Here is a 20143-nt window from a genome sequence, read left to right as displayed (position 1 = left end):
CACAGTAGGTACGCAATAAAGTCTTGTTGAATGAAGTAATTGCTATTAGGACAGTACTTAAAATTCAATTTATTGGGGAACTTGTCAGAGGGAATAGGCAATTCTTTCACATTTTGTTGTAAAGAAGAGAGCATAAAAATATGGCCAGCGTAAGAAATGATAACAGGAACGACACAGTAAAAAGGGGATATTAATTAATGATGGAGGAAGAGGGGGAGGGATTAAGAGCCATAGATAGCAAAGTCCCTAAGAAGTCAAGAGGGGAATGATATCCAAAGCACAAGGGGGCAGATTTTGGCTTATATGGAGTGAGGATCTGTCTTCCATTTTAACAAAAGGGAAAACCGAGGGTACAAGAACAAATACAAAGTGGATGGAAGATCTGTTGATGGAAAGATGAGGGAACTCATGTTCCAACTGCTTATTGTTTGTGATTAAATATGAGGTGAGGTTACTAGCTGCAAGTGAGAAGAAGGAGGGAATATCGACTTGAGAAAATAGGAGAATAAAGCAGTTGTTTTGAAAGGTAAGAAAGTAAATTTATTAGGGTTATGTACAGAGCTGGATTGCCAAACACTGTTGAGTATGTGAATGGAAGCAAACTGATAGAGTCAACCAATGGATCTTGAAAAGCCTGAAGTAATACTGGAAGAGTAGGTATGATGAGAAGAGGAACAGATGCTCATAGTCAAAGCACAGGAGGCGGTACAGCTGCTTTCCCTAATGTTTTGTCCTGGGACACCTTACCTGACAAAGTTCTATTTTCTCTCTCAATCTCATGTATCACATAGTGTTAACATGTTTTCTATGGTAACAGTTCCTGAGAATTCTCTGTAACTGGACCTTAGTAAGTGGCAGAGCTTAGGCTTCTAGAGACAAACCTGGGGCTGACTTCAGCTCTGCTACTTATTGAACTGTTTGACCTTGGGTTAACCCTTTAGTTACAGTGGCATCTGTTTTCTCTTCTGAAAACTATGGTTTAACCTAGTAAACTTTTCATTCAGATGTTGCTTAAGATGTAATAATATAAAGATGTAAGCACAGAGACTTCCACATAGCAATCCCTGGGGAGGGGAGGGGAAAGCAGAAAAGGACTATATCCACGTGCCCAGGAGCCAACTCCATGTAGGCATCTTAAAGCTGCCCCAACCATAACATGTCCAAAGCCAAACCTGGCCTCCACACACTCACTCCCCATCCTGCGCTTCTTGTCTAAGTTACTGGCACCACCACCTCACCACTCAGGCTAGAATACTGAGAGCTGTCTCTGACTCACCGTTTTTATTTATCCTCACCATCCAATCAATCATCAAATGCTGGTATCATATATCAGTCTAGGAAGCCAGAGATTTTAAGATATACCCATATTTTATTTACCACTAAGAAAAAAGGAAGAATGAAAAATGCTGCCAATTACAACTGCAAGATGCTACCGCTTGTAAAATAGAACCAGATTTCAGAGATGTTATAACGTGGGAAAGAAAGTATATCCCAGAATAGTCAAAATGTGGCAAACCTACCTCTAAATGTTCTTTTACTTATCATCTATCACTTCTTTTCCATCTTCACCTCAATGACTTCAGGTTCTCATTCTCTTAGCCCAATCTATTGCAATGACCTCCTCCCAAGCTTCCTTGCTTCCACATGTTCACTGCTGTCCACCTTTCATACTGATGCCAGAGCTAGCCATCTAAAATATGGAGCAGCAGCTTTCACTGCTCTCCTGCAAAACAACGTTTTTTTCCCTGCTCATAGTTTTAAGTACAGCTTCCAAAGAACAATGTAATCTGGTTCTTAAATAGCCATATCTTTGATCTGCTATTTCAATACTTGACAAAACCTATACTTCAACCACACAGATATACCCAATGTTCATCAAAAGGAATAAGAATAGAGTCTCCTTGTTTACTGGGCTCTCATTTTTTAGCTTAATATGTTCCACTGGCCTCCCAACTTCCCCAATCAAAATAAAATCCTTCCCATCTTTTAAGATGGAAATCAAAGGTTACCTCTTCTGTAAGGCCTTCACTAATCGTTTTTAGAATTAACTGGATCTTTGTCTGATTCTTATAAGGGCACTTCTTATACATTGATTTAATGTTCACTGGCCTTGGAAAATTGTTTACACCCTGCCTTCCCTATTAGATTTCAGGCTCCCTGGGGGCAGGGGCACTATCCTGTTCATCTTTATGTCCACCTACAACACTTATACAATGTATACTCTAAGATTAATAGAAGTGAATTTTGATGTATTAAAACAAAAGGCTGAGATAATGCTGCTAAAAGCATCTCAAGAAGCAAAAGGTCAATGGCCACTGCCAAATTCTGAAAAAGTGAAAGTTTAACCTTTCCATTTAATCTGCCAGAATGATACAGAAGAACAACCACAGGCAGACTACTTGGCTCTGTCTGCTAACAGCCACTGGCAATGTCACCCAAAGGAGAATCATTTTCACTGTTCAATACCTGGTATTATCATTGTCATTGTGTTGGATTTTGAAACAGTTGACTAATTCATTTCTTTGGACCATGTACTTATCAGATGATGATTTCTAGACAATGGTTTAAATTTACTTAGGAGAACAGAAACCTATAAAGGAGAAAGAACTACTAAAACAAATTACTCGTTATTTATTTGACCATAACCTACAGAAGCAAAATACAAAGAATCTAGCCCTCCTTCAATTCCTGTCCACCATTTCCTCTGCCCAGATCCTGCTATATACAACACCAAAACACATACACAAATAATTTTCTTTAATAAGAACTTCTCAAGATACAGAAATAGTCATAATTTGCCTATGTTATTAGACTTTATATCCAATTTACTCTCAAATGAGATCTGTGGCAATAACACAGTAAGCACTCTTACAAAATAAAAATGCAAGAAGACAATGGCAAAGCTAAGTGGCACGTACAATTCCAAACTCATGTGGAGTAAGCATGCTGAGGTGATATCCTAGGGTAATGCCCCACGAGGCTGGTGAGGAGAGGAAGAGAAGACACAGCAAGGGATGAAAAGTGGGCTCTCCTCTCTGCAATGGGCCCAAGGAAGCAGTCCTAAGTATAAAAAACATTAACCCTATAATATATAATTCTACTATGTAGTTTCTTTTATCTGAAGATGTTTCAGTTTTAAGAGACTTTACCACAAAAACCCCTTTCATAAAAAGCAAACGTACCTGGGAGGAGTCATGCCTAAAGGTGTTGTCCATTAATATCCATTCTAGACTTACCTAATAGGAGTTATATGTTGGTTTAGGGCAGGGTCTGTCAACTTTGACACTACTGACATTTTGGAACAAAAAGTTTTTGTTGTGGGAGGCTGTCCTGTATATTGTAGGATGTTTAGCTAGCAGCATCCCTGGCCTCTATCCACTAGATATGAGTAGCACCCCCAAAGACAATCAGAAATAGACATTGCTAAATGTCTCTGTGGAACGAAATGTACTCCCATCCCATTGAGAACCACTGGGCTGGGATACTCACATGAATTTCCCTAACAACCTAATGGGGTTGATAGTATCAAATTCATTTTCAGCTGTAGAAACTGAGACTCAAGGAAATAATGATACAGGTTCTAAGTGGCAGAGTCAGCATTCAACCACCATTACACATGCAAACTGAATGATCTTTCAACTAAGAAATAGTTCTTTCTTCCTTAGAGCAGGTTTAGTAAATAATAATCTGGAAGTAAGAAATAGAAGACACATGTCTGAAAGTATCAAGACACCAGGATCAGTAGGGACTGCAGAAAAGAGGTACTGTACTGATGGAGGTGGCTGGAGGGAAAAGGCAGTAGATAAACTTTACCAACTGGCCTGGCAATTACACTTACAATCAACTTCTCTGCTCTTGTCACCTTTACTAGAGACTAGAGCTAATCCTTCTTCTCCGAACAATATCCTTCTGGCACCTATGTCAAAATTTTATGGGTTTCACTAGTGGAGACCTAGAAAGACTGGAAAACAAAGCTGAGGTAGAAATGATTGTAGTAGGGGCCCGCCTACTCAACCTTAGAAATTTGGAAACTTTTAAAAATAAAATTCCTGGATTGTTCTTGCTATGTTTCAAGAAATATTTGGCTCTGGGCCAGAGTTTAGGACCTAGAACTTTAAAACTGTGTGATCCCGAGAACTAAGTTATTATACTTAATGCCTATCGGTCTAAGTCCCCACTTCTGTCTACATAAAAAGAGAGATAATACATTTCCCCTCTCCCATCTTTATCCCTACCTAGAACGGCTTAAGGATAAACTGGAATCTTATTTGTGAAGTAAATATGTCAGCTATTATATGCCAACCTTGAAAATTATTAGGATATATCAACACTTTTTTGAGTTAATTTTTATTATACTCCATGTTAAGACACAACATTGTTATACTTTTCTGAAAGTGTCTGCATTCTTCAAGCTTATTTTAATCTAGAAAAGAGAAAATGCAAAATTTATATACTCCACATGACTTTTTTTCAAAGCAAATTACCTGTGACAATTATGTACAAGGCTGGTTCTTAAATCTACTCTTGGGAACTGAGAGACAATCAGGACTCAAACATGGGCTCAGTGTACTGAGGTGGGTGGCTTGCTGGCTGATCAACAGCCCCTAATGAACACTGATTAATGAATTTAGTCAACCTACAGTTAGGATGCTAAGTTGCTAAGGCTTTGTCTCTAGCTCTATCTTTGCAACATTTTAAATCAACTACATGTGTGGAAAGCAAAGCAAGAAGTCCTCCCTGAAAGAAGGGTTCTTTTCCACAGTGTTCCTAGTGGGAAAGAGTCCATGCTATTACTGGACATTTCAAGAGACGGACACTCCACATTCTAAGAAAGCTGATTTCATTTCTGATTATTTCAGCCAGAAAGCTTGCATCATATTACGTACAAATCTTAATATCGTGGAGCTACCCAAAGCTTGATTCCCTTCCAAATGAAAATACTTTATTTAATGATTTGCTATCATGTTCATTCACTCCAACACTATTCCATTCCATCTATATTCCAACCTCAATTTCAATTCCTTTCCAAATGATTTCAAATACTCTAGTTTATTTATATTTATCTTAAAGCATGGTGCCCCAAACTGGATTCATACTCAAGTGAGGAATAATTGGATATGATATATTAATGTTAAACAGCATTAGAAGCCTAGTTGCTTGGCACTTCTCTTGAGAACCTCCTCTGTCCTTTGATAAAACTAACTATGGGCCACATTTGGCTGTCACTCATGGCAAAACGCTGACTCGGCCAATAAAAGTATTACCTGCAACAGTTTCATTTCATAGCTTGAATCCTAATTGAAGAGATAAAAGCCTGGAATTATCTAGAGATAAACTGGTCTGTAGCATTCTGGCGGCAGGACCAAATGTCACTGAACAGATATCCTGGGCTAGATCATTTCTGTACTTTGGCCTGCTGGCCTATTACCCCAAGGCATGGAAAAAAATTAAAGAGGAATAGGCAAGAAAATGTTATATACAAATTGTCCCACAGGATGTACCCAACTTATTCAGGCCACATAGAGCTCTTACTTACAATACTGGCAAGGTTGCTAAACATTATTGGGCAGAGAGAATCCACCTTTAAGACTGAGGTAGAGTCAGAGGTAGGAAATGCAAAATGTTTAAACTTTTCAATTTTAAGCACATTTGTATTCAAAAGACAGAGTATTAGCCACTTACATACTTGGACTATCTCCACTACTGCTCCCTCCCCCCCCCACCCCCGCATTCTTCCCCACCTCCACCCCCATTCCAATCAGCACCTACCTTATCTCTTCAGATTTAAGGTCTATACCACCCCTATCTTCTTTAAGTAATATGCAAGGTTTTCTTTTTTTACAGTAAACCTCTAAGAATAATGGCCCCTAATTCTGCAGAAAAATCAAAAATGAAGACTGCTAATTCTATATGGTACAAATGGTGAGGGCAGCAAAAGAATGATTATACAGAAGAGGGCTACTCAGGAAGGACCTTAAGGCAGATCTCAGAGGTGGCCGGAGATGCTGTGTGTCAGGGAGATGGAAGTAACATCAGGAACGCGCTGCTACTCCAGGCCATACCATCTCCAGTACCCCACAAATTCAGCTGTGTGTGGGAGGGTGAGAAGCACAAGCAGATCAGAATTGCTTCAACTATACAAAAGGCAACAGGGATAGGGAACCAGCTAAAACCTCTGGATGTACTGTGGCAATTTCCTGGACAAACAGGTCCCACTCTGTTGGGAATGTAAATCTTCACTGAGTGAGTGTACTGGTCTCATGAAGCAACTGGGAAGAACATTTACTGGGAAAGGCTGGCTTCCTCATTTTGAGGGTCTGCCTCAGTGTCCATAGTAAAGGTTAACATTTATTAAGTGCCAAACTTCATGCTAAGCACTGCATATGAATTACTTCATTTAATCCTCCCCAAAAGACAAGGATGAATGTTAATACTATTATCATTCCCATTGTACAGATAAGGAAACTGCTCTGAGGGAGGTTAAGTAATGTGTATAAGGTCGTATAACTATTAAGTGGAAGACCTAGATTAGAACTTAGTCTGAACACAGTACTCAGGGCCCTCAACCACTACGCCTTTCTGCCTCCACAGTAGACATAAACAAATGCCTATTTACAAATCATTAACCTTTAATTAATTAATCACATTTAATTCTAGAATACAGTTAACCAGTACATGGCAGAAAAAAGACACCAAAAGTGTCTGCTGTTATGCATGAGTTCAAGTGAGTTTTTAGGAAGTAACTTACTGAAGACACAAATGGTAACAGGTTCAAACGCTGGAGACTCTAAGCCTTAGTTTTCTTATTTGAAAAATGGGGAAATCAGCCCTATCTATCTCACAGCACTGGTGAGAGAGGTAAATGAAATAATTAAATGTATACAAAAGCATTCTGTAATCTGCAAAGCACTATATTCTATTAGCTATCAGTTTTGTTAAACACAGGAAGCATAGGTAGGCAAAATCAACCAGGCAAAACACATTTTCAACACAACTGCAAGAGACAGTCTATGAACTAAAGGAAACTAGATATAATGTGTACAACTACAACAAAGTGAAAATTATTTCCGAAGGTTATTTTATCAGCCCTTTACCAGGCTACTGTTGGGAGTAAATTCACTCAGAACTTAACTTGTGGGAACTTCAAGTCAGGAGCCAAATGTAGACTGTAGCAAATTGAAACATCTTCCCCTCCTCTCAGCTATGTATGCAGACAGTGGTAGCAAGTGCCAGCTCAAATAACCACCCTCCACAGGCCATCCTTGATCTCGCCAGTCAGAATGGATCAAGCCATCTCTATATCCTCTCACAGCACATCTGCTATTTCCTTGGCATTTCATTCTGATGGATATCATGAGTTATCAGTTTCTTCCAAGCCTGACTTCCTACTACTTCTTGAACTCAGGAAATTTACATAGACTTAAAGCAGATGATCAAATGATCATATTGGCTGACACTCAAATGTTTGCTCTATTAAGTTTGCATTTCTCAATCCTAAGCCTGTGGCTACAGTTTCAGTGGGGGGGGAGGGGCGGTAAACACACACACACACACACACACACACACGCACAAACACACCACAAACGTAAAAACAATTCAGGGTGAGGAAAAAAAATCTCCCTTCTAGACCTACGTAGTAAAACAAAATGTTCTTCTTAAACAGAACGGGAGGCACAAACGGAAATGAAAGAGACAAATGCATTAGAACCTTCAAAACTCCGTTTCTAATTCTGAACTACTTTCTCCACCTAGTTTCACAAACACCTTAGGCACCTCTTGCATCACAAAAAGACGGTATTCTACCTCGTGACTGATCCGTTCTTGGAATTAACAACCGTATCTCTCATTCTAAACGTCATTCAGGGACACGTACTATTTATTTTTCTAATTCTGAACCCAGAGCAAAGGCCACTCCCAACGCCGGGCTAAGTAAAGGAAATGATCTTGGAAATGGAAAAGACTCTCCAACCAGCACTGGAGGCCCAAGAACAAAACACTCTAGTTTCTGCAGAGGACGAAGGAACCTTAGCGAGGCTCCCAGGAAACGTGTTTTCAGGCTTTGATGGGGATGCACAGGGGCGTAAATTGCTGGGATTCGTTTCTGACCAGGCCTCCTTCGACGCCGGAGTCGCCCGGGTGAGGCCGCCCTCCCTCCACACCCCAGACCGATGTCATCTTCCTCCGAAAGGCACAGAGATGACCACACGAATCGCGGCGCGCTCCCTCCGTCGCCCAGGACGTGGCCACCCCAGCCTAAGGAGAACGCGGGTCGGCGTCCTCAACCAGCCAGGTGCCTCGCGCCGCGTCCCCGCCACACACAGAGACCGGCCTCGGCTCTGGCGGGCCACTGCACACCCGACCCCGATTCGTAGCCGTGCCCGGAATCACCCATTACCTTCCCCAAGCAGATGTGGCACGTGATGGGCAGAGTGAGCGACAATGTAACGTTCTGCACGGTCTGAGCCATGGCAGCGTTCAGAATCCCGCCAACACGGAAGTCCCGCCGACCGCGGCTCCTAACAGCGACTGAGGCCGCGCGAGGCCGGCTACGGTGGCCCAGCAGGGCCACGCCGCGCCGGTCGAGGCAACGAAAATGCGCTTTCCCAGCGCGCGGCTGCTAGAGCTGTTCCCTTCCTTCTTTCCTTGCTTTTCAGTTTGAAAAATACTCTCCCCGGTTCGGGAGCTACAGGATTCCTGAGAATGGGAAGGAAGGAGGTTTGCTACGGGCATCGAGGATCTTGAAAGTTTAAATGAAAGAGTAATGGTGGAGGGAGGAGAGGAAGATGCAGAAAGGCGATTTAAAATCCCAGGATCTTTCCTGGAGGGTGGGGAGGAGGGAAGAGTTTTCCACCTAAAGAGTAAACCCGACACAGAAAACACGGCGCAGTCAAAACGGGAAGAGGAAAGACAAATAAAAATTTGATGTGTTATCTGTACATTTTAACTTTTCCAAGCAACTTTCTACCGCGCTCAGGTCTTTTTACATTCTTAAATGATGTAATGTCACTTTAAAACGACAGTGATTGTCTCCTTGTTTGTTTCAGAGACGTTTTGCTTACATTAATAGCAGCTTTCCGTGAAGACACGCTTTCACTGTTGGTCCTGCTGTGATTTCTATCCGAAAGACTTTAGGATCTGAGCCGTGGACTCTGATTTACACCCACGTGTGAGAAAGCTGCAAAGAGCGTGAACCATCCACACTCCCCGACAGCACTCGCACAGGCGTTTAAAGCCTTCATTTCAGGCGCCTGGTTGGATATGAAATGTACCACTATGTTGCTGAACTCTGAAGAAGAATGTGTGATGTTATAAGTTAGCACTTCCTACCAATGAAAAAGAAAAACTCTGAAAGTTCCTAAATGAATCTTTGAGTATAACAGATTTGGAATTTAACTGCAATTTACTTTAAGTGAGGAAGAGCCAGTGTGATCAATTTATGCAAACAAATACAATCTGTGAGTAGGGAGATTTAGAAACAAAACCAGTGCAACTACTTCTACTAATCTTTTTGTGGGAGAGAGCATTATAATTACAAGAAGCAGCCTCATGGTTAAAAGAAAGGGGTCTGGACCTGGGCTGCAGGGCAGAAATCCCTGCCTGAACAAATTCCTGGCTCTACTGGCTTCAGACTATTTGTTTAACCTCTCTGCTTCTTAGCTTCCTCATTGGTAAAGTGTGTGTGTGTGTGTGTGTGTGTGTGTGTGTGTGTGTGTGTATTGAATGAGGTCAATGTATGTTTACTATCACGTCTACAAAAGGAACAGACAATTATGAGATTGGAGCAGCTAGTAATTCACTTGAGGTAGCCCAATTCCAGTTCAAAATCGGCTCACAGGTGATAGTGAGAATTCTTCCAAACAGCTCAGTAACTTAATTTCCTAGGAATTGGAGACCATCACATGCTTGGGATAGGAGATCTGGGCAAAAGAGTCATATTGATTGTTTAATGGCCACTTTTTTTCTGAATGACTGACCTAAAAATCATCTGCTTTGCCTATTTCCTGGCTGTTTGGAGTCATATTAAATGGGGTCTCGGCTTCACATGTTTTGCTAAATGCATCTTTCATATTCCTGGCTGTAAATCTCAGGCTTCAGAATGCGAAAGCTCCAAGTCATTACCCACCGTCGTTCAAGGTTTGCCTTTTCCCCATCTTACTGTGTTCTTCCCTGTTCTCACCTTGTTCTCACCTTTTTTATACCTAATGTGGTATTTTAGGACCTGTCATTCCCACCCTCTGAGGGGGATGTAGGACCGAGACTGTTCTGCCTCTCACACCAAGCCTTGGAGACAGTGCAATAGGAAGACACGTTGAAGACAGTTTTTTTTAAAAAAGACTTTTCCAAAGCTACTAGGGAAAGTTCATTTCTTGTTAATCATCCTGATGATTGGTGTTGGTACTCAGTCACAAAAATATATTTAAAAAATCATAACCAACATTTTAAGTAGAATGTTTAAATCTAGACTATTTCGAACATCCCTCGTTTGTATCATTGTCACAGCTTCTCAATGCTGTTCTAGTGCTCTGTCCATATAGCTCTTTTTGCACTAGGCTAATAACATTCTATTATAGTTGATTGTTTATTTGTTTGCCCCTACAACAGACTGTCTGTTTCTTGAGGCCTGGGATTGTATTTGATTCATCTAGTATCTGGTACTGAGTGACTAGTCCACAGACCGTAATATTTTCTTTAGCCACCAACCAGCTTTATTACAGACCCAGGCTGCTTTACACATTGTGTTTACTTGTTTTTCACTTCAAAATGGAAAACTGTATTGCATTTTGCTAATTATAAAAATATCAATAGTAAGAGTCATCTTGAAAATTAAGCCATTTATAAATATATAAAATAATAAGCAGAAGTTCCTCTAAGTTTATGCCTTACCTCTCGATCCTGATTGGTAATCACTATCAACATTCTGGAGCATATCCTTACAAACATTTTCATTCATATATTATTGTGTGCATAAGCACAGATAGGATCATACCATAACATACCTGCTCTGCTCACTAATGATTTGTGAATAAGTACACACACACACACACACACACACACACACACCTGAGTAATATCATTAACAATACAGACTGACTAGGACTCTCTCTAGGTCCAGATTGATTCCAGGCCAATTCCCAGGCTTTGCTTTAAATAATTCAAATGCTTTAAGGCCAGGAACTCACTCTTCCCTCTGCCCTATGAAGGGCATTTCTCTTTTTTGGTGATGCACAAAATTAACTCTTTATTTCACTTCTTAATACATGCACATTCTCCCAACACTCTGGAAGCTGGAGGCTTCCAAAATACGCTGACGTTGTCCTTGCTTTGAGTTTCACTGAATTCCCACCAGAATTCTGTGCATTGCTAACACCATATGCAAAGGGGTGGCAAGGAATAGCAGTGAATACACATACTGCAAGTACCTTCTCTGCTCACCTGTGTACTCCATGGTTCCTATTGACTTCACTTTTGAAAGTCCAAAGATAAAATGATTAAGAATATCAACATGGCAACATCAAAGCTTTAAACCAAGTGCAGGACTCTTCTGAATGTAGGGCCCTGTGTGACTACACAGCTTCATGCCCATGAAGCTGTCCCTGTATGACCAATAGAGTATGGTAGAAGTGACATGTATGACTGCCAAGGCTAGGTCATAAAAGTCACTGTAGCTTCTGCTTTGCTCTCTTGGATTGCTTGCCCTGTGGAAGTGCCTCAAATAACACTCAGACAGCATTGTGGATACGCCTACTTGGGGAGGATCTGAAGCCTTTTGCCAACAGCCAACACAAACTTGCCAGTCATGTGACTAAGCCATCTTGGAAATGGATCTTCTGGCCCCATTCACGCCTTCAGATGACTACAGCCCCAGTGAACATCTTGACTGCAACCTTCTGAAAGAACCCAAGCTACAATTTCCCAGCTTAGTCACTTCTGAATTCCTACCTACAAAAACTATCAGAGATCATTAATATTTATTGTTGTTTTGAGTCACTAAGCTTTGGGGTGACTTGTCCCACAGCAATAGAAAACTAAAGCAATGCTTTAATTCACATTTGCTTTAATTTTAATAAGATATGGCATCTTGACAAATCATATTCTAAACAGACATTATTTGGCCCAAATCATTAAATAATGCTGCCATTACTTTAAGAGGAAAACAAAGATTACATGGCTTGTTGACTTTCTGCTTAATTTCTTTCTCAGCTTCTTCGTAGCCCCATGAGGAGTCCTGTGACCTGAGGAGTTTGATCAGATACATACAGCACCTGGGATAGGCTAAAGCCTCCTAAATCCTTAGAATTATAAACTTTTAGAAGTAGGAAGGATCTTAGGGGGTTTTATGCAGGCCTTTCCTTTCGCAAATGAGGAAATTGAGGCCTAGATAAGGTAAACCACCAGATAATGGTAGAATGGGAGCTAAATCCTAGATCTCACTTAGACTCTTTGAGATTGTTGGCTAAATGCCTTCATGTAAGTGCAAGATGTATTATTATTAATAAAGTAGTTCAGTAATAAAAAGTCAGTTACAATTGAATTTCTTTGCTAAGAAAACCATCAAATAACCGTGGAACACCTTTTACTCCTTGTTTAAATCAGATTCATTTTTATGATAAATTATTTAAAAGCAAGTTTAAAGAAATATAAAATCTTAAGTGCTATTAAAAATTGATTAGGAATGCATTATTCTTTCATTGACCCAGTTCAGATTGTTTTTTAATTTTTTTGGTCAAAGCTAATAAATTTGAGTAGATGTTTCAGGCAGACGTTTTGTAATCATTTGGTCATCAGTCAATTAATCACAACTTCATAAATATTGATTTCAGATTACATTTATTTTTCATTCCTGAGACAGTCTTTTTTCTTTTTTTTTTTTTTGGTTTTAAATTTATACACCCACAATTGGATTGCGGTTAACACTGAGAAAACACATAAAAGTTGGATTAACAATTAATCAGAGGTGCTGGCCCAGTTGTATGGATGGTACCATCTTCTCACAGGCTGGGAATTTTGAGCTAAAATGTCTCAAGATGTCATCATGAAAGATGCTTCTTACTACAGCAGAAGGAAGAACTTGGGTTTTTCTTGCACAGTGGTTTTTTGTTGTTATCTTTTTGTTGTTTTTCTTTCTAGAATAGACTGTTGGAAGTTAGCATTTATTCATTTAATGTATTTTTATTAAAAACATTAAGGAAAACTAACTCAGACAGTTCATTTCATGGAGCTTACATTCTAGTAGAAAAGTTACACTTACGCTTTATTGGTTTGGAATGAAATCCTGGCCTCTTGAGTAGCAGTTGAGGTTTTAATACTGAATCTACACATCAAATTTTTATGTAATAACAATATAAGTGATTGCAGAATAAATAAATGTAATTAGTTATTTATTATTCCACCAATCTTTAAATTTTTTTATGTGGCAGGCACTGGTCTAAGAGCTGGGTAGACAGCTGTAAATCAGATAATGTCCCCGCCTGCATTTATTCATTCAACAAATATTTTATTGATTATCAGTGATATGCCAGCCCCTGTACTGATTATGAGTCATTTTATAAATGGAAGTACTGAGCCCAAGTCTTCTATTCCACCATAAAATGTCTATTTTGACAGTGATTTCTCTTCCGGATGGATGTTCTCACTATTGGTTAGCCCCTGGCATTATGACACAGCAAGTTATAATGTTTAATATTTTAAAATGTTGCAAATTGGGTGATTGTTTTAAACTAGGTAACTTTTTAAAGAATATTTTAGTTCCACCTAAAGCTAAGAGGTACTTCACAAATGTTTGTTGAATGCTAGAGAATGAATGTAGGAAATAATACGTCCAGGAATATCGTAACAGGAATCACAAAGACAGAGAGGTTCTAGGATTTGCCAGAGCAGCAGAATAGGAACCCCAGCTCTGAGATCCTGACTGCTTTGTCTTTAATATGCCCGACAGGGACTTCACTGGTTTGATCCCTGGTCCCTGGTCGGGGAACTAAGATCCACATGCCAAATGGTGTGGCCGAAAAATAAATTAATAAATAGTTTAAAAAAACTTTTAAAAATATTTTTTTAAAAAAAAAAGCCTGTTAAAAAAAAAAAGATGCCCAACAAAGCACAGTCCTTTTCTTCTTGCCCTTAGTTTAGGTGTGAGCAGCCCTTCCAAGGTGGGACCCTTCCATGGGAACTCAAAACCAGGCCTCTGTTCATCCTATTTACTGAAGCCCTATAATTAATTGCATTCCACCTCTGTGTACCTCTCTCACAAAGACATCCTGCACTTGGCCGTGGAGTCCTCGGCAGCTGGCTGGAGTCTTGCCAAGTGGCTTTACCTCTTTTAGGTAAAAAGCATCAGCACTCCTTTACACACTCAACACTCCCAGTCATTGTTTCAGCAGTTGAATCATTTATTACAAGTGTTATTTAAAATAAGGCTTCCTTTCCCCATCGTTTCACCATCCTCAACTCTTTGATCTATGACTTTTCTTTCTTTTCTTCACTCCATTCACTATGACCAAGTCTCAAGTTTCATCTCTTTCGTGATGCTTCTCCTGTCTGCTCCAGCCTGCTCATAATCCCCTTGCCTTTCAAATTCTTGATCACTTATGATCTACATCCACCAGTTTTTGTACCTCATGCATTTATTCTCCGAGCTCTTATTTCACATCCACAGTGGATCAAGCACCACGACAAATGCTAAAGTTAAAATGTTGAAAGACAAGACCAGCCCTGTCCTGGTGAAAGTTACATTCTAAATGCAGGAAGGCAAACATATTAATAAGCCATCAATTATACCATGAGTTAATTCCTGCAGCCGTCGAGAGGGAGAGCACCCAGCTGAACCATGTGCAGTGGCATATATGCCTCTGTTGGGCTCTACATTTTTGGAAAAATCTCTCCCTAACTAAACTGGAGGTCCCTGATCATGAGGAATCCTATTTTATCCATGTGGCACAAAATACAGTGGGTCTCAGCAAATAATGGCTTACAGATTGGCAGTCTATCCCAGTTTTAGCTCTATGTCTCTCTATCTTTACTTGCATATCACCATTTTAAAATGTATATTAATTTATTCGAGCTGTTGTTCTCAGGTTTAGAAAGAACAAGTGTGTGTGTGTATTTTTACCCAAGAATGATGTTTTCAAACCATCATACAAATTATTATTGTTTATTTATTTATTTTTGGGTTTTCATTGTTGTGCACGGGCTTTCTCTAGTTGTGGCGAGTGGGGGCTACTCTTCATTGCGGTGCGCGGGCTTCTCATTGTGGTGGCTTCTCTTGTTGCAGAGCACGGGCTCTAGGTGCCTGGGATTCAGTAGTTGTGGCACACGGGCTCAGTAGTTGTGGCTCAAGGGCTCTAGAGCACGGACTCAGTAGTTGTGGTGCACGGGCTTAGTTGCTCTGTGGTATGTGGGATCTTCCTGGACCAGGGCTCGAACCTATTTCCCCTGAATTGGCAGGCAGATTCTTAACCACTGTGCCACCAGGGAAGTCCCTATCATACAAATTAAATAGTAGGATCTGTCCAGAAGAACAAGTCCATGGGCAGGATCCCTGCGTGGTAAGCTAGGGGAACAGCCTCTTCTGCTACACATCATGTAAATTGAACTTAGAGGAAAAGGTGCAGCCACATCACAGAATAGGTCACGGATGCTATTTTCTCAGAAACAGCTGGGGGATCATAGCATGAAAGCGCCTTTTTTTTTTTTTTCACTCTTACCCCACCAGCTGCTTCCACTGTCTTCATTACCCTCCCTTAGAAAGTGCTGTCCTATTTCCAGAAGCTTGAAGTGGCCTTCACAAGGACAGTGGACTCCTTCCAAGTAGCTAAGTTTGATTGCCATTCAAAGAAGGCATGAAATTATATGATCCCTTTAGAACGGTCACAAAACAGTTTTGAAGTTATTGTAATTTAATGATTAAATCACAGTTCTCTGTGATCTCTTATCCAGTCCTCAGCATGGCTTAATAATGAAGGCATGGCTGTTTGATTAGAATTTAGCTTCTGTGACCAAAGAAGAGAATCTCCAGTGGGGACAAGGATATGAGCAAATAGGCACTCTAATTCACCATAAATTAACGATGTAACTGGATTTTTTTGGGGGGGGCGTAAACAAGAGTTACTATGATAACTGTCTTTGTTTGCAAAGGCTGCTATAACAAAGTACCACAAACAGGCAGCTTAACAATACAGATGTATTGTCTCACAGTTTGAGGCCAGAAGTCGGAGACCAAGGTGTTGGCAGGGTTGTTTTTTTCTGAGGGTTGTGAGGAGGAATCTGTTCCATGCTCTGCCCTTGCTTCTGGTGGTTTTCTGGCAATCTGTGTTGGTCCTTGGCTTGCAAAAACACCCCTATGATGTCTGCCTTCATTTTCCCATGTCTTTCTTCCTGAGCTCATGTCTGTCCAAGTTCCCCCATAAGGGCAACAGTCATATTGGAATAGGGGACTTCTTATTTCAGTATGACCTCGTCTTAACTTTAATGAATTATACCTGTGATGGATGTGGAAGCAACCTAAGTGTCCTTCGACAGATGAATGGATAAAGAAGATGTGGCACATATATACAATGGAATATTACTCAGCCATAAAAAGAAACGAAATTGAGTTATTTGTAGTGAGGTGGTTGGACCTAGAGACTGTCATACAGAGAGAAGTAAGTCAGAAAGAGAAAAACAAATACCATATGCTCACACATATATATGGAATCTAAAAGAAAAATGGTTCTGAAAAACCTAGGGGCAGGACAGGAATAAAGATACAGACGTAGAGAATGGACTTGAGGACACAGATAGGGGGAAGGGTAAGCTGGGACGAAGTGAGAGAGTGGCATGGACATATATACACTACCAGCTGTAAAATAGATAGCTAGTGGGAAGCAGCCGCATAGCACAGGGAGATCAGCTTGGTGCTTTGTGACCACCTAGAGGGGTGGGATAGGGAGGGTGGGAGAGAGATGCAAGAGGGAGGAGATATGGGGATATATGTATATATATATAGCTGATTCACTTTGTTATAAAGCAGAAACTAACACACCATTGTAAAGCAATTATACTCCAATAAAGATGCCAAAAAAAAAAAGTAAATCAACTAAAATCTCAGGATTCCATGAGGTGAAAAGTAGTAAACACACAGATTAAATGGGAAAAGCAGGAGTCCAGAGATATAATCAATATCAAATAAAGATAATCCGAAAAAACAATTATACCTGTGATGACCTTGTCTTTGAAGAAGGTCACACTCTGAAGTAATAGGGTTGGGACTTCAGCATATGAATTTTGAGGGGACACAATTCAACCCATAACAGTAGCCATGAATACTGTTTACAGTGATGTCCAATTCCCTGCCTCCTGAGGGTGTGGTTGGTCTGCCCTGCCTGGCCCTCCTGTCTGTGGTGAAGCCCTTGGTCCAGTTTTGGGAGTAGGATGCAGGTACAGTTAGTGTGGTTACTTCTTTTTTTTTTTTTTTTTTTTTTTTTGCGGTACGCTGGCCTCTCACTGTTGTGGCCTCTCCCGTTGCGGAGCACAGGCTCCGGACGCTCAGGCTCAGCGGCCATGGCTCACGGGCCCAGCCGCTCCGCGGCATGTGGGATCCTCCCAGACCGGGGCATGAACCCGTGTCCCCTGCCTCAGCAGGCAGACTCTCAATCACTGTGCCACCAGGGAAGCCCCTATGGTTATTTCTTGACTGGAGCCTTTCATTGCCTGTTTGAGGTTGTTGAGAGCTCTCTTTGTTTCTACCACGGTAACCAGGAACATTTAAAATGGTTTCTGCTCCGTTAGTTTCAATTCCAGAGTGAAGCAAAGAAAATAGTCCCTGGCTGACTCTTGATAGAGTCAGATTTCAGGCAAATAGCCTGAAAGAGAACCTTTATTATCATAAGTGACTCTAAGATGTGCTACCAGAGCATAACCTAGTCTCTCCTGATATAATAACCTTGGGAGATTATTTTTATTTATAATTTTTGCTCTGGACTGAATTGTATCTCCCCAAAATGCATATATTATAACCCTATCCCTTAATATGACTGTACCTGGAGATGGGGTCTTTCGGAGGTAATTAAGGTTAAATGAGGTCATAAAGGTAGGGCCCTAATCCAATAGGACGGTGGCCTTGTAAGAATAGGAAGATCTACCCCACATCACCAACTCTCTCTTACCACTCACAGCCCCCAAGTGGAGACACAGCAAAACAGAGGCTGTCTGCAAGCCAGGAAGAGAACTCTCACTAGAACCCAACTAGGGTTGGCACCCTGATCTGTGACTTCCAGTCTCAGAACTCTGAGAAAATAAATTTCTGTTGTTTAAGCGACCCTGTCTATAATATTTTGTTATGGCAACCTTAACTAAGACACATTTTTTTTCTTACTCGTATTTATTTATATGTTTTTCTTACTTATACTGATTTAGATTGTTTTCTTATTTATGGTTTTTTCTTATTTATGCTTTTTTTAATTGTAAAAAATATTACTTTTATAACCACAAAAGTTTTAACATTAAAAAAATTCTTCAAAGCGTGCATCATTATGCCTTGTATTTTACTGGATGTGCTACCTAGGTTATCTTGGTGATGAACTAAATTCAAAAGAAACCCACATGAAACCCTAAATTCAATTCAATTTCATAGAAATATACTGAAAGCCTACTGTGTCCAGATCCAGCTCTCATGGCTGCCATCCTCAGGAGCCTCACACAAATCTCTTTCCTCCCTTTCTGCAGTTACAGACTTTTAATGATCACACACACCATTTCTGTACTTCTTGAACTTAAATGGTGATTTGTAGAATTCTTGCTAGAGTGTTCCTTGAGATTAATGTAACTGTGGTAAGTCGTATTACCATTCACCAACATCAGCTTGCCCTCCCCTTCCTGGAAGAGTGTTATATTTTAGAATCCCATTGAAGTTGGGTGTGATCAGGTGCTTTCGTTGGTCAATGAAACATGAGCAGAAGTAACATAGGTCTCTTGCAATCTGCAGTTGAAAGGGCTCACGCTCGCTTCCTCACGCCTCTGTTTCCTCTGCCGTGAGGACTGGGAATCTTTAGGTGGCAGCTGCTCGCTCAGCCTGGGCACTGCAGTGAAGATAACGTAGATCACAGCCTCAGACCACATGCAACAGACTTGAAACATGAGCTAGAAATGAGTCTTTGTGGTTATAAGCCACTGAGACTTCGGACTGGTTTTTTTTTCGTAGTTGCAGATCCTAGCCTATCCTCACTAACACAACAGCCTTGCCCTCTACGTGCTCACTCTGTGTGAGACTCCATGTGGTGCCTGTGTCTGTACATACAGCTCAGGCTGGCCCTTTCTTGGGAGTACATGTGTGCTGGACACAGAGCTAAACCATGCAGTCCTCCCTTTCAAGGGGAGGTGGGAGTATTGTTGGGAGTATTGTCAGCAGATATCCTTTGGCCCCCAGCCCCTTTGGGGTTTGACTCAGCTGGGTCGTATCCTTCCTAGGCTCACCCACATCTGGTAACTGATGGAGGTAGGCGTATAAAAGCCTGACCATTTCAAACCAGTTGAGCTCTGGAGCTTCCTGTACAACCTGCTGAGGTATCCATTGACCTGCATCCCAGCCTCATTTCTTCCTTTGCCCAATCAATCCTATTTCCTTCCCCTCCTCCCGTGGGTGTTGATCATAGGGGTGCTTGCTGACAAAACTCCTGCACATTCAACTCTGTCTTAGTGTCTTCTTCCCAGAAAACCCAATCTGTGACAATATGTCTATCTTTAAAGAAAATAAGAGAGGTGTGTGTGTGTGCGTGCGTGCACGCTTGTATGCATACATGGACACATCTGTTTACTTATCTGTGTATCTATTCCTTGCTTCATGAATAAACTCCTAATTATTCTATGAAGAAACCACTGGATTTAAGTAACAACAATAGGAAGGAAGGAGGGAGGGAGGGAAGGGGAGGGGAGAGGAGGGGAAAGAAAGAGAAGGGGAAGATTAAGAGAGAACTGAGGGGCTTTTTTCAACCTGAAGTTCATCCCTCTCCCCTGTCCCAGGTTCTATATGCTTGTGTTAGATGTGGGGCTTTTTCTTGTTTTCAATGAAATATCCTACCTCTCTTGATATATTCTCTTTCTTGCTCCTACCTTGGGACTAACCTAAACACATTTTATCAGAAGATTATTGCCTACACATTTAATTCACAGT

At 40.8% G+C, this 20143-nt stretch overlaps 1 protein-coding gene across 2 annotated transcripts in view; it reads right to left on the bottom strand.

The window, feature by feature from the left end:
• Positions 1–8550, bottom strand: part of OBI1 (ORC ubiquitin ligase 1) — a 46384-nt gene extending 37834 nt beyond the window's left edge. Inside the window, exon 1 of one of the 2 annotated variants that reach the window (XM_067713974.1) lies at positions 8396–8550. In XM_067713974.1, coding sequence (XP_067570075.1) covers positions 8396–8467 — 72 coding nt within the window. In that variant the 5' untranslated portion in view covers positions 8468–8550. The remainder of the gene's footprint in view (positions 1–8395) is intronic. The other variant, XM_067713975.1, reaches the window with a different exon arrangement.
• Positions 8551–20143: the final 11593 nt, after the last annotated feature.

Source organism: Pseudorca crassidens, chromosome 18 (genome assembly GCF_039906515.1).
Source record: "Pseudorca crassidens isolate mPseCra1 chromosome 18, mPseCra1.hap1, whole genome shotgun sequence".
NCBI classification, from domain to species: Eukaryota; Metazoa; Chordata; class Mammalia; order Artiodactyla; family Delphinidae; genus Pseudorca; species Pseudorca crassidens.
This window is presented reverse-complemented; position numbering and strand designations above follow the sequence as displayed.